At 43.3% G+C, this 20,236-nt stretch overlaps 3 protein-coding genes across 7 annotated transcripts; 1 reads left to right on the forward strand and 2 right to left on the reverse strand.

Annotated features, from left to right (window-relative positions):
* Nucleotides 1-5,074: 5,074 nt before the first annotated feature.
* Nucleotides 5,075-7,741, reverse strand: LOC115048615 (gamma-crystallin M2-like). 2 transcript variants are annotated; one of them, XM_029510238.1, is made up of 3 exons: nt 7,730-7,741; nt 5,450-5,692; nt 5,075-5,362 (listed from the first exon to the last, which is right to left on the reverse strand). In XM_029510238.1, the coding sequence occupies exons 1-3, from the start codon at nt 7,739-7,741 to the stop codon at nt 5,075-5,077; spliced, it is 543 nt and encodes a 180-aa protein (XP_029366098.1). The 2 variants fall into 2 exon arrangements, with proteins under 2 accessions (XP_029366098.1, XP_029366099.1); XM_029510239.1 differs by lacking the exon at nt 7,730-7,741 and adding an exon at nt 5,931-5,981.
* inpp5e (inositol polyphosphate-5-phosphatase E) lies at nt 7,271-13,744 on the forward strand. Of its 4 annotated transcripts, none has more exons than XM_029510236.1 (12): nt 7,271-7,350; nt 8,180-8,629; nt 8,660-9,032; nt 9,798-9,921; nt 10,053-10,150; nt 10,245-10,369; nt 10,783-10,902; nt 11,175-11,282; nt 11,529-11,690; nt 11,768-11,883; nt 12,142-12,278; nt 12,611-13,744. In XM_029510236.1, exons 2-12 carry the CDS (start codon nt 8,236-8,238, stop codon nt 12,741-12,743), a joined length of 1,890 nt encoding a protein of 629 aa, XP_029366096.1. In that variant the 5' UTR covers nt 7,271-7,350; nt 8,180-8,235; the 3' UTR covers nt 12,744-13,744. The 4 variants fall into 4 exon arrangements, with proteins under 4 accessions (XP_029366096.1, XP_029366093.1, XP_029366094.1 ...); XM_029510235.1 differs by adding an exon at nt 8,072-8,104 and having other exon boundaries at nt 7,295-7,350; nt 8,180-9,032; XM_029510233.1 differs by having other exon boundaries at nt 8,180-9,032.
* Nucleotides 13,745-13,786: 42 nt separating this feature from the next.
* pmpca (peptidase, mitochondrial processing subunit alpha) lies at nt 13,787-19,726 on the reverse strand. The gene is made up of 13 exons (XM_029510237.1): nt 19,649-19,726; nt 18,463-18,665; nt 18,296-18,375; nt 18,058-18,140; nt 17,807-17,901; nt 17,605-17,705; nt 16,917-17,180; nt 16,278-16,370; nt 16,072-16,190; nt 15,894-15,984; nt 15,632-15,694; nt 15,384-15,528; nt 13,787-15,253 (listed from the first exon to the last, which is right to left on the reverse strand). The coding sequence occupies exons 1-13, from the start codon at nt 19,693-19,695 to the stop codon at nt 15,084-15,086; spliced, it is 1,554 nt and encodes a 517-aa protein (XP_029366097.1). The 5' UTR covers nt 19,696-19,726; the 3' UTR covers nt 13,787-15,083.
* Between the last annotated feature and the right edge of the window lie 510 nt (nt 19,727-20,236).

Consider the following 20,236-nt stretch of genomic DNA (forward strand, 5'->3'; position numbering starts at 1 on the left):
TTGCGGTTTATTTTACACTTGCACTGATCTGCGTGTGGACTTGTTGAGGTCACGGCTGGTTGCAGTCATCCATCAAGCCTTGTGTCTCTCAGCCTCAGGCCTGTAACGTGTCTCCTGCTGACGGTTGGCTGCAGATGCTATCATGAGTGATCAGCTCTGGCTCCGCCTGATAACAGTTGGAGTCGTCACAGCTGTGAGCTGCCCCCAGGTGAAAACCCCTGCACCTGCCTCTGTTACTGCCCAACGTAGACAGGTGAAAACACAGACGGAGTAAATCAGTCTGTGTGTGAGCGGGAGGGATCAGTGGGATGTGAAGTGGATCGTTTGCACAGATGAGATCAAGTTGTCAGGCCACGTCGAGGCCTTCATACCTGCAGAGGAAAATTATGCCACCCACAGCAGACGTCTAAGATCAGTGGGGTCGAAGGGAGCCGGAGGATGAGGGATGCAAATCCATGTGAAAAGGGAGGAGACTAGTGGAAAACATTCCTGCGAGTGTTTGTGGATCAAATTAGAGCTGAGAATGTGGATATGTGTGTTTTAAGTTTATTTAGAAGCAGGAAACGAGCTCATCAAGCAGATATTCTCAAAGCAATTGTGCAAAAATCAATAAATATTGAAGATTTAGTTTCCTGTAGGATTTCATTTTGTGACTCCTGATAGAAAAAAAAATGTAACATAAAGCAAAGTCAGCAGGATCGTCCAATTCAATCTTACAAATAAATGAATACAGAAAAAGCTTTTCTCATTCCTAAAATGATTTTATCATGTGTTATGTCTTTATATTTTGAATCTGTGGTTTTTTGTCTCTAATGAATTTGATCATCCACCTTCAGTCTACAACTTGAAATGTAGACCTTTTACTGCAGCTTGACGAGTCAGAGGATTGCAGAGGGAAGTTAGCAGTTTAAGGGGAAATCAATCTCATTATCAATTATTAATATTGAAGGCTTTATGGTCATATCCTCAACAACTATGCTAGCTTCCATTAAAAGCAGTGATTGAGCAAAATCAGCATCCTCAGAGCAGCAAGGAAACAAAAAACTATTTTTATCATGAGCCGTTTTTTTGTAACGCTGTTGTTGGCATTACTGCTGAGGTTTAGCATCGTAATGTTGTCAACTTTTGTCAGAAAGTGTTGGCAAAAAAATATTTAATTCTTCAAAAGAATCTACATATAAAAAATATATAAAATGTCACAGTAGTTGAAAGCTTGAAAAAATTTGACTATTCATTTAACTCAAAACCAAGAATGAAAATGAAAACTCAGGAGTTGTAACCAAATTTCACTGTAACGTTGAACAAACTAAAAAAACAACTTGGGAAAAATTGAGAATCAACCAAACTTCTTTCTTTGATATACAAAAAATAAAATAATATAAAAAGAAGCCCATAATCCGCAACAAGACACTGCCACGGGTGCATGATTGGAGAAATCATTTCGAGTTAGTTCTTGTTTTTGTTTTTGCTGCTGTGATGTCGAGTGATTTTCTGGCACTCCACTGGGTGAGATCGGGGAGGAAAAATGGAAAGCTGCCAGAAAAGGGAGCTCTGATTCAGAGAATCCAGCCTGGGGTTAAAAGACAGCGAGCTATCGTGGCTTTGATCTGCGTTCATATCCAGGCAGAATAATGATGGCTGCTTTGACCGCAGCTAATGATGTCTGTGGTGAGGAAGCGGGCTGCAGAGGGGGATTTGCTGCCACAAGGGCACCTTTAATGAGTTTTATTTGTTTTGTTTTATCCCCCTCCACCTCCTACTCACCTCAGAACACGGAGTAATGAAGAGGGAGGGGCAGCGAGGGTTAACAATCAGCCTCCTCCGCACCTTCATGGGGCTAATTATCCAACCCCCCCCTCCTGAGGATCATCTCACTGCCTCACCTAAAGGAAAAGAGATTTCTCCTCCTCTCTCGACACATAATTCTTTATTAACCTCCTTCATTAGTCCACGTTGGAGTGTGTCCGTCCGCGCTGCCGTAGCGGATGTTGGTAATTTCACTTGGTGTTTCTGGTCCTAACTGTTTCCCTTCGAGGACTTCAATCCTGCGCGTACAAAGCAGATAATCAAGAATCAGGCAACATGTAACATCAGATAATGGAGCTGAATTCATCAACTCCTGTTTGGTTTGATAGATATTTACATTCGCATTCTCAGAATTTAGAGAGAGGACCAGATCAGGGGAGACGGTGGAAACTATGCCTTAAACAATTATAACATCATGATGAGCAGGATCGACACTTTCGCCTCCTCTGACTTTGATATCTGAAGTTAAAGAGGAAAGGTTAAGACCTTCCCAGGTTGCAAATCAAAGTGACCTCTGATGACCTTTAACTGCATGAAAATATTCAGCTTTGCTGCTGCAGCCACACTGCAGGTACCTGAACGTCCCATCTGCTCTTCACCTAACAAGTCGTTATCACACACACACACAGTTGTCCACCCACACAGGTGTTTTCACTCGTGGTACCTGATGAGACCAGGTGATAATGTTCAGTTTTGAGGATTCAAAAATCCTTTCTTTTCTCTCTCTCTTTTTTTTTTTTTACTTGGGTAAAACTTTACCAACTTTTGTGTTAATGCTGCACTAAACTAAAAACCAGCCCTAAGAATCTCTCTGGGGTGCAGCATTAAACTTTAATCCATCTGTCCCACTTCAGAGTAATTTTCACTCTCTCAGAAATCATAATTGCCGACGCGGATGAGGCCTGAGAAGCGTGTCCTCCAACGGTATCTGTCGCCGCTCTATCTCTGTGTGGGACGGCAGGTCCCAGTCCGTCCAGGCCTCATTAAGCATATGTCTCACTTTCCATTTCAGACAGGAGATAGCATAGAAGTGTACACAAAAGCACTATTTTCAGGCCCTTCTGCTCATCTCGTCTGAAAGTCTAATGAGAGCGGATCAAATATAGCTGACACCGAGGGGAGACAAAGGCAGACGTGGCCCTCGGTGAGAGATGAGGCGAGGCAGAACAATGGACCACAATGTGCCGTCACTGCGGCGGTATGGAGCAGGAACGGTGAATGTAGATGATTCTGTAATGAGGGATTAAGTGGTGGATTATGGGTCTTTATTAAGATGTTTCTGATCCTCATTAGGCTGAATCTCGTATCAGGGCATCGATTCCCTGCTCGCTCGCTGGATTGGCCTCTCTCTGGAGGAGGAGGAGAGTGGAAAGAGAGAGGAAAGAGTGAGAAAGGACGATAGACAAACATACGCCGCATGAGTCACGTCTGTCTGTCTTGTTGGAGATATAACCGTTTGTGTAACGCTGTCACTAAATCTGACGTCATATGAGGGTTAAAGTTGTCATTATAATATTTAAGGTGTTGGATTGTTTCACGTCAACTCTTGCAAGAACCTCAAAAGTTGCTGGTAGCTGCTGGCATCCTGTGTGTTCAAGCTTTTAATAAAAAGCTGACAACAAGAAGAAAAATGCTGAGGGACTAACGAAGAAATGATGGAGCCAGAGAAATCACAGAGGTGTTGCAGTTCATCCTAAAGGGGGGTCAGGATGGATTGTACCGCATTCCTACACTATTCAACCCCGCCCTGGCTGAGGTCAGCAGGGGTCGGCTGAGGTCATGGCGTCCGCGGTAAGAGCGGCACAGATAATGGATGGATGGTCTTATTGTGACAGGGAGAGGGCCTAATCCTTCATTGTGATCTGTCTTTTAGACAGAATGGTTCAAAAGACACTAACACGCTTTTCCTGTTGTTAACACGGCACTATGGCCTCACAGCAGGAAGGTTCTGGGTTCGAACCCCAGGCGTGGGGTCTCTCTCCCAGCAGCCCAAAGTCATGCAGGGAACGTAATAATGGATAGATTTGGGGAGCATTATGTGTGACATGCAACTTCCTCCTGAGAACAGAACTGAAGGAAACACTCAGTCAGGCAGAAACAAACCCAGCGGGTCCAAAGACAATATTTAGGTCTCAAACACCCTCCGACAGAGTCCACCGTTCCAGTATTTATACGACAGTGTCCAGGTTTACTACCTCCGACTGTAGACACAATGGTTTGAATTCCACTCAGATTCAGACTAAACTTCCTTCAGCTCAGTTCAACACGTTCAGCTGGTTAGAACAAGATGGCTGCAGTCTGAGCTGTTTGTACAGTTCTCCTTCCTCGGAAAATGATGCTGAACAGAAAAAATGCAATTTACCCTGACAATTAATTCTGCTTACTGGACATTTTGGAAGAAGGCGTTGTGTTTCAGCACAGTGTGTGAGCTCTATATCAGAAAAAAATCATTTGAATTATATAACGGAAAAAGATCAAGCGTTAAATATTTTTTTAAAACGTATTTCATACCGTCTGAGTTTCCTACACAGACACTGATTCTTCCTGACTTGACAGCTGTTATACCTTCACACCACAGATTAATTTAGTCATCAATAAATTATTCAAAAGGATTTTTGAACAGAATATTGGATGAATGGACATTTTTCACAAAACAACACCAGATTTTCAGTCTGATTATGAACATTTTATTCGTATTTGCACCTGTTTATGAGGCAGCATGGCGGCGTAGTGGTTAGCACTGTTGCCTCATAACAAGAAGGTTCGGTTCCTGGGGCATTTCTGTGCCTGCGTGGGTGTGAGTCTAAATTGTCCGTGGGCTGAGCTGGGATCGGCTCCAGCACCACACAGATGACCCAGAAACAGATAAATGAATGACGCCTGTTTTTTTTTCCTTCCCCACAGCAGCATGGCCCGGCTTTTTTATGGAAACCTTTGAAATTTTGAGCAGGTTTAAACTTTTCTTATCTTCTCTTATTGCAGAGTAACAAAATCCAACCAGAACCCACCAGCACACCTAAACCTCATGAATGACCAGGTTATATCTGTGCAGTGTAAAAACAAGAACCTCTCCTTTGAACAGGCGATAAAGGGTGTTAAAAATTTTAAAAATAGTCTTGATAGCTGGTTAGATGTTCCATTAAAGTCGCTGATTGTTAACTAGAACAGGCTGAATGAGAAAGGAAACCCATGTGAGTTTGTATTTTGCACGCAGGACAAACTTAAACACGGCAGCAGTTCAGTTTATGACAGTTTTATTGTGCAGAGTCTAATAGCAGGAGTCAGTGATGCGCCTCATGCTCATGAACCTCATGCCGCTCATGCCGCTCATGCCCATGTTCATGAAGTTCCTGTACTCTCCGGGCCTCATGTACATCATCCTGCCTCTGAAGTGGGGCTGCTCGTACATCAGCCAGTGTCCGTCCATCACGTTGCAGGACATGCAGTTGTTCATGCGGTAGCGGTCCATGATGTTGTCGCAGTCGTCCATCAGCTCGTACATCTGGCCTCCGAAGTTCTCCCTCTCGTAGATCCTCATCCTGTAGGAGCCCCTGTACTGTGGAGCAGAGGAGGAGCGGCTTTGACTAAAAATAAACCCACAGACGATCAGCTACAGCCAATCCGACCGGGCGTGAGGCCTTACCATGGGGATCATACGGCAGGACCTGATGCAGTCGCTCATTCCCATCATGCTCATGTAGTCGGAGTACTCGCCCCTCCTCAGGAAGTACTGGTTGCCCATGTAGTTGGTGCGGTCGTAGACCATGAAGCAGCCTCTCTCCACCCGGCAGGAGTGGCACCTGCTCAGGTAGGAGGACATGTCGGGGCAGTCGCTCATGCACTCGTAGGAACGACCCTGGAAGTTCCTGTCCTCGTAGAAGATGATCTGAAGGGCGGGAAGAGGGAAAGGTTCGTCACGTGTTCTAGTTTAAAGCTGCGCTTTTGTTTTTTTAGGCAAACGCAGAGAGAGAGAGAGAGAAAGAAAAACAAAACAGACTTCAATCTGTAGAGAAAAAAACGATTGTTGCTCTGTTTTTGTTCTCCACCAACTTTTCAGTGAGTTGGCTCACTTTACTTTGTAAAAGCATTTTCCATTTTCCATTAACGGGAAAACCAAAACTCACCCTGCTCATCATGTTCATGCCGGTGGAAGTCATTTTGGTGGTCGGCGGGCTGCTGCTGCTGCTGATGGAGCTGATGGAGCTGCTGCTGTTCTTGCACCGAACTGTGCCCTCTCTGGTTTAACCCTTTGCTTTTATACCTGTTGCACAGACCGAGCCTTTTGTCTAAACCCCCTGACCAAGCACTGATGCCATAGAAATGCACAGAATATGGAGGGATTGTCACATTTCCAGGGGCCATTTCTCGTACAGCGTGGCAAGGGCCGGGGGGCGAAGGGCGGGGGGGGGGGGGGGGTCACAGAGCGGGCCAAAGGGTTAACAATTGGAGGTCACACCTCCACATTGTTCTGACATGCAACGTTTTGTCAGCAACATTATTATTATTATTATTATTATTGTTATCTTTTTTGTTGTTCCTGACACACACAGATATGTTGAAGTATGTGTGTAGTATTTACATGTACTTCAGTTTTCAAGAGTCGTGGAAACAACCGACAGTAATAATTTTAATTTTCTGAAAGTTAAACCTAAAAAAACAAAAAAGGAAAACCTCTATGTGAACAAAATAGTTTGAAATGTTTGATGTGTTTGAATTAGAAGGTCGATGAAACATTATCAGAATGTGTAAGTGAGTCCTGGTCCTGAGTCCTGGTCCTGAGTCCTGGTCCTGGTCCTGGTCCTGGTCCTGGTCCTGGTCCTGGTCCTCAGTCCTGGTCCTCAGTCCTGAGTCCTGGTCCTGAGTCCTGGTCCTCAGTCCTGAGTCCTGGCCCTGGTCCTGGTTCTTAGTCCTGGTCCTCAGTCCTGAGTCCTGGTCCTGGTCCTCAGTCCTGAGTCCTGGTCCTGGTCCTGTGTCCTGGTGCTGAGTCCTGGTCCTGGTCCTGGTCCTCAGTCCTGGTCCTCAGTCCTGGTCCTCAGTCCTGGTCCTTAGCCCTTAGTCCTGAGTCCTGTTCCTGGTCCTGGTTCTGAGTCCTGTTCCTGAGTCCTGGTGATGTTCCTGGTCCTGGTCCTCAGTCCTGAGTCCTAGTCCTGAGTCCTGGTCCTGGTCCTGGTCCTGGTCCTCAGTCCTGGTCTTGGTCCTGGTCTTGGTCCTGGTCCTGGTCCTCAGTCCTGGTCCTGGTCCTGGTCCTGGTCCTGGTCTTGGTCATGGTCCTGGTCCTGGTCCTGGTCTTGGTCATGGTCTTGGTCCTGGTCCTGGTCCTGGTCCTCAGTCCTGGTCTTGGTCCTGGTCCTGGTCCTGTCCTGGTACTGGTCCTGGGTCTCCGGCTGTAGTTCCTCCTCTCGGCCGGAGGTGTCGCTGTGACGTGTCAGACTTCCGGTGTGATTCTCTTGGAAACAGATTGTGTTGTCAAACGTTGCTAAGGAAGTGAAGGAGCTACTTCTTAAATAATTAGCCACTGTGAGGCCGAACAGCTGCTCAGCAGAGGTAACTACACCTCCACCACGAACACATTAACACCGAACCGAGGCCCAGAACACCAACATCCACCGGCTGTTAGTAAAAACTCGATAAACGTCCGGCTTTAATGTTAGCTCCGCTGCTAACCTTTATTAGCTTTGCTAAGCAGTCTGCTGTGTAGCTGTTAGCTCACTGGATTAAATAAAACTAACCCTAACTACTGTGTGGGTTTCATATCTAAACAGAACTTGTTAACGGGATGAAACTGCATTCAGCCTTTCTTTATTCGGTTGTGGGAACTAAAAACAATACGATCGATTTTTTTTGGCTAAGGTTAGCATTAATTTGCTCCCGCTGCTAACATGCATTTAACGCCAGCTAGCTAAGTCTGGATATTTGAGGTTACTTTGCTGTTCATACTAATAAAACAATGTTTTATGGGTTAGGTGATCAACTGAAGTGCTAAAATAAAGGGTGGGTTAACTTCACCTCGCCCTAAGATGCTCTGTCATGATGTAGAAGTTAGTGTAGTTATCTCAACTGTGCAGGATAATAAAACATTGTTTGGCTGTAAAATACAATAACACTATGGCTGTTGAAGTTTGTTTTAGATTTTCAGTTTACAAGCCTAACAATAAATAGAATAAGAGTGTGTTTAAAACTGTGTTTTCACTCTGCATGTACGTTAAACCGATGTTTGAGAGATTATTTTCTTAAGATTACATTTTTTCTATTGATACTCTTCCAGTGTCACCATCTGGTTGCTAACTTTGGACCGAAGGTGTGCATTTATGGCTAAACAAACTTGTTTAAAGGTCAGTATTTCCCCAAATAATCCCCTGTTGTCTGGCTTCAGGTGTCAGCCAGAGCTCTATCTGCCTGACCACAGCTGGTTTCAGACATGACGAGAGGATGACTGAGAATGGAGAGGACATTGGCCTCCATCAGCACTACAAAACTCCTGACAAAGGAGACTCTGTCACTGACAGCAGGCCACTCAAGACCTCCTTAGTAGATGTCAAACCCTCCAAGGAACACAATGATGTCCCTGCACTCACAGCTAGAAACACAGAGGGAGAGATCAGTCCATACCAACCTCGGCCACCCTCTTTACCCAGGCAGTCCAGCAAAAGTGGCTCAGTTGTGGAGCCAGTGAGAAACAGGAGGCTGAGAAACAGCCAAGAGAGTCTGAGTGACCCAACTGAGACAGGCTCCTCCACAGACTCACTTAAAGGGGACCAAACACTTCCAGGGCTGGGGGGGTTTGCTGTGAATAGTACTGCACCTATCAGGCACCAGGACTCCAGTGTGAGGTCCTACTCTGCTGTTACCACAGGATCCCCAGTCTTCCGGGAGAGAGGGAGCAGCCTCTCAGAGTATGAAAGGAGGCCTCACAGTCAGCAGAGCGACCCCACAGACCAACGGGTGCGGTCCGCCAAGGTGCGTCTGTCTCCGGTTCATCCCATGGGGCCACTGCCTGCTCTAGAGAAGAGTTTTGTGTCAGCCACTTTGAGGGCAGCTAATAGGATTGACAGGGATTGTTTGGATTATGCGACACTAGCCAAAGAGAACCTTGGGGAGAGACTCCACAGGAACCTGAGCGACAGCAGGCTTCTGGAGAACATGGGGTCGGATAGCGCCTCTGTCAACTCCATGAGGTCCAACTACAGCGTGCTCAGCCCCATCAGACCTCAGGATGTGAGGAACAGGTAGTTGGCACAACAGATCATGTATAGGATGTAGCTGGAGTCTTCTTCACACAGGGTGTGACGGCTCTTTAGTTTGGCTTACTCTATGTGGTGTGATAAAACTATTAGGGTACTTAATCTGCTTATTTAGTTGTAGTCTGATGACAACATGAATTTAGCCAACTCTGGAAAGGCATCTATTTGTTTTTACCCTGTGCATCATTAATAATTAGTTTTACATATAGGTTACTTTGTGAACAGCCTGAGCTCAGTCTAAACTTCAACTACATTATCTGTATGTTGATCAAGAGAAAGCACCACCAATGGAAAACTTCTGTGCATATGCACTGTTTATGAATAAGTTATTAATCATCCTATATCCAGCGCACGGTTTGAGTGTGCTGTTTGCTTGGAGCTGATAACTGTGACACATCTGGACCTTGGTCCAATATCAGGAGGAAGGCTGAAGCAGTACCAACAGACTGTTAATTCTGTGCTGATTTCAGGCTCTACACTTGTACTCTGATATTCGTCTTTAAGAGAAAAAGGGAATGTGATAATGGGGCTGGGGATTAACACAGGACCAGAGGAGATGCTTACTAACCAAATTTTTGACAGGAGGAGGAATAAAAACATCTTGATACACAGTCAGAGCCCAGCAGGGAATTTAGTGACAGAGCATCTAAAATCATAGTGAATATTTAGTTTAGTTGTAATCAGCTTGAACCCAACTGCTGCGCATGTCCGTTTAGCTGCAAGTGTTCCTCTCCAACATCTATCTCACAGGAGTTTTCTGGAGGGCAGTGTACTGGGAAGCGGTGCCCTGCTCGGGGCTGAGGAGCTGGACCGCTATTTCCCTGACCGGAGAGTGGGCATCTACATCATCACATGGAACATGCAGGGAGAGAGGGTACGAGGAAATCATTGCTCTGCTGTGTCTCACGGACCAGGAACTGTTTAACATCTTAACACTTCCTGGATAAGTTCACGGTCAGCTCTTTGCTAACCAAGTTATCATCATCAAGTTATCATCATTTTCAGGGGCTGCCGGCCAACTTGGATGATCTCCTCCTTCCAACAGACTCTGAGTTTGCACAGGACTTTTATATCATTGGGGTCCAGGAGGGCTGTCCTGACAGGTATGATATGCTAAAGTGAGTTATGCTGTGCTTGCTTTTTCCATCAGGGCTGTAGGGTGTACAGTTACAGTGCTGTGTATGTGACTGTGTGCAGGAGGGAGTGGGAGACCCGTCTTCAGGAGACTCTGGGACCTTATTATGTCATGCTGTATGCAGCATCACATGGTGTTTTGTATCTCACTGTATTTGTCAGAAGAGACCTCATCTGGTTCTGCTCAGGTCAGTCCTACTTCACAAAAACAGGACACAGACACCAGTTTGTGAGTGAATACACGCTTTAGATAATTTATAAACAAAAATGCCCCAATGCAGCTCTTGTCCAAATATTTTAATATTTGCTTTGTCTTTTTTAAACACAGTAACTGATCATTTTCATTGTGAATGTGAGTCAATATTTGTCTGAGTTTCTGCTCCATGTTCACATAAACACAATCTTAAAATTATTGCTCTTAATAATTCAATTTGAGGGATGCACGTTGTCTTGATTAAGTTTTAGAAAAGTGTAAGAATCAGACACTAGATTTTCCTCATTGGCCAAGGAAGGAATATTAATAATCATTTGGCTTTTAGGAGTTGGATGATTTTGATGATGGTGTGTGATCTGAAGACATTTGCTCTGTTGACCCTCACAGAAGTGGAACATGCCACAGTCACAACCAGGATCATTTCGCAGATCAAGACCAAAGGGGCTGTGGGAATTGCCTTTACCTTTTTTGGCACATCCTTCCTCTTCATCACATCCCATTTTACCTGTGAGTAGGCAGTTGTTTAGGTGACTGAACCACTTACAGCCAGAGGAGCTGCAGGTAGGACGGGTTGAAATGCCTCCTCATGTTAAGGAAGGATGTAGTACCTCAGAACATTACTGTAAAACAATCTAACACTGCCCACATCATGAGAGTTATTCATCAGTTGTCTCTCATATATGTGCACTTAGCAGTACATGTTTGCATTTAAACCTTGCAACATTTTCGGCCCTGCAGTCTTTTTGTGTTTCTCATCTGTTCTTCTGCTCTTCTTCCAGCTGGAGACGCCAAAGTTTATGAGAGAATACTTGATTACAACAAGATCGTTGAGGCTCTTGCTCTTCCTAAAGGCCTCCCAGACACAAACCCTTACCGCTCCACACCATGTAAGAATCTTTTAAAGGACCAAGAAATAGAAACAATTAGGATGATTGTGTTTGTCCACCATGAGACTTTTTTATATATTTAACTCCAGACAGATCTGGAATCTTGCATCCATGGCTGTCTGTCACAGCTTTGGTTCTCCTACTGAGTGGAGGAAAGAAACTATTAGCTGATCATAAACTTATTTGATGTGATTAAGAAAATGTGACAGCAATCTTTGATAATCAATGTGTCATTTTAAACTGCAGCTGACGTCACCACAAGATTCGACCAGGTCTTCTGGTTTGGAGACTTTAACTTCCGGCTGAATAAGGACCGGACTGGTGTAGAGACGCTCATGAACATCGCAGGAGACGGCAATATGGGCCCGCTGTTGGAGCACGACCAGCTCTGCAGAGAGATGAAGGATGGTACGTGTGCATGTAGGAGGCTACAGGAAATCGTGTTTTTCTAGAAGAACCCTGATCGTGTTCTTCTGTTTGTCTAGGTTCAATCTTCAAAGGCTTTCTGGAGGCACCAATACATTTCCTTCCCACGTACAAATTTGACATCGGCTGCGACATCTACGACACGACTTCTAAACAGAGAACACCTTCATACACAGTAAGAAGAAAAGAAAACAAAGCTCTACATGACGAACAATAATCATGTGCTCTGTTCACTGTCTCAATTCAGGGACTGAATAGTTAGACTGTCATCTGAGGCCTTTCCTTTGTAGACCTCTTCTTCTGTAGAATGTGTCCCCTGAATGGGGACACAACTGTAGTTACCAAAACAGGTGGCTCATTCTCATTTAGCTGTTACTTTTGAAGTCTAAACTGAGCAGAGCAGGCCTAAACCTCGCCCTGTTGGTGTCTACAGGACAGGATCTTGTTCAGGAACAGACAGACTGATGACATAAAGGTGGTCAAGTACACCAGCTGCTCCAGCATCAAGACCTCAGACCATCGGCCTGTCATCGGCGTCTTCCAGGTCAAACTGAGGCCAGGCAGAGACAAGTGAGTCACAAATAATCTTAATGGCACCATGAGCTCCTTTGGTGTCACATGGAAACAGTTCTGATCTTGCACAATGGAAAATTTGACACTTTAGAGAAGACTTGGAGGTTCACAAACCCCAGGGAAAAGAGCCATTTTGTCCCTTAACCATTAGAAATTATTTTAATTGGTGAGACCTTACTAAGTCCTTTTTGAGTCAAAAGCAACTTTTTTTAAGCTCCAGCAAATATATTGTGACCAAAATTGTACTTTCTGCCCTTTTAAACTGGATTTGTTATCGCTTTATATTTTGTGCATTCGGGCCTCCTCATGTTTGCTCTTGTGCTTGTCAGTATTCCCCTTGGGGCAGGACAGTTCGACCGAGGCCTGTACTTGGAGGGCATCAGGAGAAGGATCACCAGAGAGCTGAAGAGGAGGGAAGCCATGAAGAGCCAAAGTAGCAGCACCATCTGCACCATCTCATAGATCCTTAAAGGCAGACCAGACTGCATCAAACTGTGCCACAAACAGGCAGCTGGTGGAAAAGGACTAAAAGGAAACCAGAGTTGTCTTACTTACACAAACCCCCTGTCGCAGGCTGTGGGGACTGAGCAGAGTACGCCCTCTATTGGACATTGTTGGACACACTGTGTTTGCATTGGGGGGAGCTGTCATCACAAGAAGCTGGCTGTACTTCAGGGCAGGGACCTTGAGGTCAGACAGACAGAGGTTTGCAGACACAGCAGCTGTCTGTCCTTTATTTATTCAGCCCCCTGGAACAGAGCGGTGGAGGGGGGGCCCTGCCGTTGTGACTTACCCTTCGGTCATGTGCTGCATTGTGGGCTGATCTGACTTGCAGCGTCACTAATTCATTGTTAGGTCCATAAAGAACCTCAGTGTTACATTTTCTTTTCCCCCTTAAAGCTACATCATCGTTTAAATGCCTTTTGAATTTATCAATAACTAAGACACACAACATAACTGCAGCGGACCTGTAAGTACTTTTTTATGTCACTTACGTGTCTTTCTAACTTAAGTTTTGCTTTTAACAGCATGACTGAAGAAGGGGTTGTGTGTGTCATGGAATTAAACATAATTTCAAGACCATGACGTTAATCAACACTACAGGTAAGAAGGTCGTTTCATGCTACTGTTGGATTTCATATGACAGCTAATATCAAAAACTTTTTTTATTTTAAAAAAGAACTCACTTGCTATGAAAAAGATGGAGCATCCTAAATATACTGTTAATGCCTGTAACATGTCTATCTCATTAGGCCAAGTGACCCTTTGGAACAAATCTTAACTAATTGCCTTATCTCTCATCTCACTGCTGTGTAACCTCATAAATGTTATGAACGTGCATTCCCAGCATGAGGCGCAGTCTGCACTTAAAAAAAGTGCCTGTGGGTCTTATTTCCTCAGGACCTCATATCTTCCTATGTCAGCTACGACATAACATCCTGTAATAAAGACTTTAAAATGCTCTTCTTGGCTAAATTGTTGCATTTTGTGACCCTGCAATGCAAAGACCTTTTAAAATATATAATTTTATTCAGGGAAGTAATTACATTTATATATGCGCTGTTGTACAGATGTTATCTGAGGTCACATGAAACAGTAATCAAAAGCCACTGAGATACAATAAAATTCACTTTGTGGTGTTGGTGGATGCAGGACTAAACAATATTTCATGTTTTATCTGGCAATTAGAAAAGTGTCACTTTGCAAACGAGAAGCTTCACTGAAAGCCAATTTGATGTGTAGTGCTTTCAGGAGATTGATGTCCTGTCTGGCTTTTGGTATCACACCAAACAACATCAGGGCCAGGATCATGATATGAATACTATTAATTGTCAAAATTAGCTGATTTACTACAGAATCTGTCACAATCGTGATGCACCTGTGAATATTTTTGAATTATCCCATGATATGGATGGTTTTCAATTACGACCACGTTAAAGCAAAAGACAGCGTTGAATGTCAATGACAAATGTTATGACACTGGTATTAACAGTCCATACCAAGACTCCCGTATCAGTATCAACACTCGATCGATCCGGCCTCTCGCCTCTCGTCTAACTTTCCCTCAGAGGATGAATCATTGACTGACGCCGACCTCTGCCTTTAATTTATACCCTCAAGATTTATTTGAAATTTACACGGGCACCAACACAACCAAAAAGCAAATGCCAGTCTCTCTAGAACTACATCCACAACAAGGTGAGAAACCATAATTTCAGTCTGGCTACAGAGGTGAAGTTGGCAACGATGATCCAAAAATTTCCTGCAGCAGCTTCATTATCAGTTGCTTCTAAAGGACATCAAGCATCATCCTTCATACCTTTGCTTAAGTCTGAGGTGCCATTTTGGTGACTTAAAGAACTGAATGAATGTTATGGCTCGAGAATAAGTAACAGCTTTACCTGCCTCCTCAAAGCCACTTAGCTTTTTTTGAAGATCATTTCAACATCAGAAGATGGTACTGAAGTGGTAGTTTTCTTTTTTTTTTTAAACAGGAAATGAAAGCTTACATTTTGGCTTTGGGTTGCATTGTCCCTTTAAAACCAAACTCCTGAAAACCAAAAATAATGTCACTTGGCTTCCTGCCCACAAACAATAAACACATATACTCCAACCGTACGCTGACTACTTTTAGAGTAAAATGGAACTTTTTCTTTAAAATCCCCAGTCTCAAAGGCTCAGGTGAGAGCCCAGGGATCAGACCCCTCCTGGGTGAGTTCAGTGTTGGGAGGGAGAGTCCAGTTTATTTACAGTGACGTTGGCCAGTTTCCTCATGGCTGAACGGCAGCTGGGGAGGCGTGTCTATCGGAAGAGACGGTACATGCGGGGCAGACGTCCGTCCTTGCTGGACAGGGCGGCCTGGATGTGTTCGTAGGAGGGCAGCTCCGTCAGGTCCCCCAGAGCTGCTACTGCAGGTTTACTGCGCAGCATCTTAGTGGTGACGCGTTTAATATCGCTGGATGTCACATTGCCTGGAAATTATTTGTTGAGAGGTCAATACAAGTAAACAAAGAGGGTGAAATTAGACTATGCCTACTAATTTCAAGGCCAATTTAGGTCTGAATCACTGAAAACCAGCACTAAATCTTGTTCAGTACTCACTTATTAGATCACACAGTTCATGTGGCAGCTTTCTCCTTCCTGTGGACAGAACCTGCCGACCAACATCCTCAAAAATAACCGGCCGTGACTCGAGGTTCATCATCAACATGGACTTGAGTTGAGTCTTAGCTCTCTCCAGCTCCATCTGGACATAAAAGGAAAACAAAATGTTGAAGCTATTTGTGTGTGTAAAAAAAAAAAATAAAATCAATATGACCGTGGGGAAGTTTCTCTGCAGAGATTTTTACCTCTCCTGCACTTCCAGCCATTTGAATGAACTCTCTGGTTATTATTTCAACCATCTCCCGCACCTGGGGATGGATGCAATGTTACAATAATATATTCTGCAAATTAAAAACTTTTTTTGAGAATGTCTGCACAATTAAACCTGAAATTATACAAAACATTTTTACATTTTACAGCAGCTTTTCTGACGAGGGCCAACCCTTTTTAATTGGAAATTAAAATCAACACTTTAAGACGCTGCTGTTGTGCCGGGGCTGCACCAACCTGTCTGGGGTCTGCACTGGCATGGATACACAGCAGGCCGCTGTCCTCGTAGCTGTGATGGTAGGAGGTGGCGTTGTACATCCAGTGATGCCTACCTCAGTGGAGGACAGCAAGGTCAATGACACGTGACAAAACTGGCTGCAGGAGCGGCACGAGTGAGTCTGAGCTGGTTCCTCACCTGTTGAGCACGTTCAGGTACAGGCGAGTGAACATGCCTTTCCCGGGTCCTCCTGCAGAGAAGGAGCCTCCTCCACCCATCATCATATTGAGCACTGCGAACGGGATGAAGTCGTCCTCCTGCGGAGAGAAACCCAATGAAACACTTTAAATGTGGGCTCTTGGTGCTAACCGGCGTATCACACCTGACCGGAGCCAAACACACACCAGGAAGGAGCAGGTCTCCAGGCCGATCATGATGTGGGTGAGCTCTGGGATCGGGGTGGGGCCAAGACTCACGTCAGACATATCCTTCTCCATCTGAAAGAATAACAATATAAAATCTTATTATCCGGTCTTCTGTCTTTTTGAACTTCATCCAAACTGCACTGGACGGAGGTAAAAAATTAAACTTTCATCTGCATTTGACAGCTGTTCTAAAAGCTCTAAATACCGACTGCACACCAGCTGTTTAGCATCTATTTCCTGGCAGACAAACTTAGCAACTAGCTGGCAAAAACTGTGAGGCATTAAGTAGCTAAACAAAGTCAAATATCCCTCAGGAGTTGAAAAACACAATCCAGACTAAATACAGAGCCACAAGTGAGTGGATACTGGATCTACAGTCTGTGGCCAGAAACAAACAGCCAAAGCAAAGTTAATTTTGTTCCAAAACTAATGGAAGTGGAAAATAACTTTTGTGCAAGAAAGAAAATCAGTGTTATTTTTTGTGAAACATAAACTCTGGTTCCATCGATGCTTTGAAACACATTTTTTTCACCATTTTCAAACTGGAAAATCCACCAGATCTGATACATCAGGCGCAAATCTGGCATAAAGATCCAAACTACGAAGCCAGTGAGTCACCTTGACAATGCCACCAGTGTACTGTGCGACAGACTGGTCCACGTTGGCCACGGTGCTCGTTCCCCACACAGGCTTCACGTCCAGCAAGTATTTCCTGGCACACTCCACCAGCTGCTCGTGTTCGATGCCAACTCCGGCCAGCACCATCCGCTCAGGACTGTAATAGTTACGCAGGTAGCTGTGGAGCATTTTCCGGTCAATCTTGTCCACGTTGTCTACGGGACAAAAGCGAGGAAGTCCCACCGTGTTGCCTCGATATGCAGCCTGGACACAAACAATAAAGACTCATGCAAATGTTCAGGATACACTATACACTAAAACATGACAAAGACATTGTGGTGGATAGTCCAAGGAATGGAGGAAACATTTCCAAGTGACTTTTTTTTGTGGGAGCAGCTGTGCTGTTAATATATTAAAATTAAATTAAACTGAGAAAATTGGAGGAGCTACTCGTCAAATGAAACTTTGTAATTTTTTTCTTGCAATACATCAACTGTAAGAATTGTTCATTATCAAAGCGGAATAATTCCACCAAGACACTTAAAAGGGTTAAAATACAAGATGTTTCAGAATTAAACTCTTTGACGACGTAAAAGTCATGATAAAAGCTGCAGAGAACATACAAACACTTTCCGGATGCTGAAATGATTTGACAATGTCACTTTAAAACCAGAGATGTGTAACTCACAGCGTGGATCATCTCAGTAAGTAAAGGTTCAGGATCCGGCCTCATGTTTAAGTCCTCTAACTCAAAGCGTACCACCATTTTGGTCATCTCGATCTCTTCATCTGCAGGCAGACAAACATAACTAATTTCACCCTGACAGGCCTTCGAAGACTGATCTGTCATTTCAAGGAAAAAAAAAAAAAAAAAAAAAAACTTTACTTACCCAGCAGGCGAGGCTGCAGAACAGCATCTGAGAGAAGACTGACCACTGTGTCCAGACCTTTCACTTCAGCAGACACCGCATACATGGTGGTGTCCCTGCACAGGAACAGGAGAGACACAGCACATACACAAACAGATGTACTACTTACTCCTAACAAAGGAAAGGACACGACACACTGCTATCAAGAAGGAGAAATACACAAAAATGTGACACTTTGTAAGACTGAGACATTGTGCTGGAAGACCTGATACCTCGATGTTTGGCAGTCACATATCCCTCCATGCTTTTCCAGAGTGAGCAGGATTTCATCTTTACTTCCATACTGAGCTGTGGACTTGAGAGATAAAGACATACAATGTAAGAGGACTGACTCATTTACTGGTCAGTCAAAAGCAGCAATAACAAAAGTCTTTTCCAGTTAATTTGACTGTCAGCTTTAATAATCAGCTTGGATTGGACATTGGCATTCTCAAAAGGAGAAGTACTTACAGAGAAGGAAAGTTTCTCTAAGAAATGTGCTATTCCACTTGGGTATTTTGCTTCATATCTGGATCCAGAGTTTACTAAAACTAAAAGAAAGAAAGAAAACATCCACATTTTATTCACTTCAGTCTGATCATGAACAAATAATTTCTTATGTGACTCCTGCTGCTTACTTCCAACTGTGCAGAATTGACCAAACTTGTTTTGAGAGGCAATTCTGAGGCCATTTTCTAGAGTAGTGATTTTGGTCTCATATTTTTCCTGGCCATCCACAGATGCAAACACCGGTTTAGGGATCCCAGGTAGCGGTGAGGAGAGGGAGATATTTGGGTATCTGCTGCCACTGCTGTACTTCCTGTAAGCTGCGATCCCAAACCTTTGATTAAAAAAACAAAAAATAAAACAAAAACTGTGATTCCTCTAAAGCCTATTTTGCTCATATTGATATGATTGAAATTGATTTCTGTTTTTGTTTGTTGTTTTTTTTTTTTTTAAAGAAAATGTAGCCAAATTTATGCGTTAACAATTTCTTGTGTTTAAGGTCTTCAGATGTGACAAACTCAGTATTGCTAGAAGTGATCAAACAAAACAAGACACTGGATGATTAAATATGTTGACAATATTTCTGACCCATTATTGACCAAACCAACTAACTGACAAATGTGTTCAATTATTAAAATGTCAGTCCTAAACACTATGTACTGTCTGAACTTGAAAAAAAGCAGGAAAACAGAGTCAGAGTTAAAGTTAAAGTTCCACAAACTCTGAAGTGAAGCACAGAGTCAAACATTAACTGTTTTAATAATGGGAACTTGAATTATTTCTGTTAGTCCATGGAGGCTCATCCACTTTTTCACCATGTTATCTCTAACGTTCTAAAGAATCACTGATATTCTGTTTTCTGTCTAATATGGGTCTATTTCTTTTGGTGTTTTTGCATATGCTGGTATTCGCTGTATGACAAACTGTCCTTTTGGGACATTACATATTTTCTCTTCTTTGACTCATCACCTGAAACTTTATGACCCATAAACTAAAAACAAACATGAAACGAGAAGAAACTGCTGAACACCCCCCCCCCCCCCCCCCAGAAATTAACTGGCACTTAGAAATATATCTTATTCGTGCCAAAGCTCACAATTTAAGTAAAATACTCTCCCCATCAAAGTGACAGGTGACTTTCTGCTTTTATTTCATGAAGTCATGAAGCAGCATTAGCCCTGACTGCTAGCATCATGCTAACTGGCTGAGCTAATCTCTAATAAAGAGAAAATCCGACTTTACTGACACTGTTGGGTTTCTGCCTCCGAGTCAAATCCGAACATAGTTTTAGAGAGTTTCTTTAAAAGATGTTATTACCTCTGAAAACGACTCCAGGTTCTGCACCTCGACATGTGAGCCGCCATGTTCGATCCTCTATGACCGGAAATCAACCCGGAAGAGTTTTAAATTACACTAAAGCGCTTCCGCCGCAGAGACACAAACAAACAATAACTGCTTTATGTCTTTATTATTTTTTATTACGATCATAATGGTACCATAAAACTACTGTGTCTATAAATATTGGTTTATTTTTACTATGATTTCCATCCAGTTGGTCTTTGTTTTTTGTTTTTTTTTGCTTTTATAATGCTTTAATAAATTCATTATTATTATTATTATTATTATTAGTAGTAGTAGTAGTAGTAGTAGTAATAATAGCAACAATAATAATAAAGGCAGAATAATAATATCCAAAAGGTTACAGTTATTATCAATGGATCTGATGATTTCAGTGGTTTTAAGTCTGAACTTAGAAAACACTCAAATTCAAAAGGGTTTTTGCAGTGAATTTTTGATGAAAAATAAATCAAAGTATGAATAAATTGTTAAAATTGTTGACAATCGAAAGAAATTTTTCCTGTGGAGGCAATTTTTTTAAGGGATCTTCCGGTAGAGGGCGCAGTT

The sequence above is a fragment of the Echeneis naucrates genome, chromosome 9 (genome assembly GCF_900963305.1).
Source record: "Echeneis naucrates chromosome 9, fEcheNa1.1, whole genome shotgun sequence".
Classification (NCBI taxonomy): domain Eukaryota; kingdom Metazoa; phylum Chordata; class Actinopteri; order Carangiformes; family Echeneidae; genus Echeneis; species Echeneis naucrates.

What these genes read in the sequence shown, in the direction of transcription:
- LOC115048615 (XM_029510239.1), bottom strand. Translation starts at nt 5,963, where the DNA reads ATGACTTCCACCGGCATGAACATGATGAGCAGG. An exon ending in GCATGAACATGATGAGCAGG is followed by an intron (nt 5,693 to 5,930) that starts GTGAGTTTTGGT and finishes CCCGCCCTTCAG; the next exon opens with ATCATCTTCTACGAGGACAG. An exon ending in CCTGCCGTATGATCCCCATG is followed by an intron (nt 5,363 to 5,449) that starts GTAAGGCCTCAC and finishes TCTGCTCCACAG; the next exon opens with TACAGGGGCTCCTACAGGAT.
- pmpca (XM_029510237.1), bottom strand. Translation starts at nt 19,695, where the DNA reads ATGGCGGCTCACATGTCGAGGTGCAGAACCTGGAGTCGTTTTCAGAG. An exon ending in ACACTGGTGGCATTGTCAAG is followed by an intron (nt 16,371 to 16,916) that starts GTGACTCACTGG and finishes TTATTCTTTCAG; the next exon opens with ATGGAGAAGGATATGTCTGA. An exon ending in TGGCTGGAAGTGCAGGAGAG is followed by an intron (nt 15,529 to 15,631) that starts GTAAAAATCTCT and finishes TTTTATGTCCAG; the next exon opens with ATGGAGCTGGAGAGAGCTAA.
- inpp5e (XM_029510233.1), top strand. Translation starts at nt 8,236, where the DNA reads ATGACTGAGAATGGAGAGGACATTGGCCTCCATCAGCACTACAAAACT. An exon ending in CATCACATCCCATTTTACCT is followed by an intron (nt 10,903 to 11,174) that starts GTGAGTAGGCAG and finishes CTCTTCTTCCAG; the next exon opens with CTGGAGACGCCAAAGTTTAT. An exon ending in AGAGAACACCTTCATACACA is followed by an intron (nt 11,884 to 12,141) that starts GTAAGAAGAAAA and finishes TGGTGTCTACAG; the next exon opens with GACAGGATCTTGTTCAGGAA.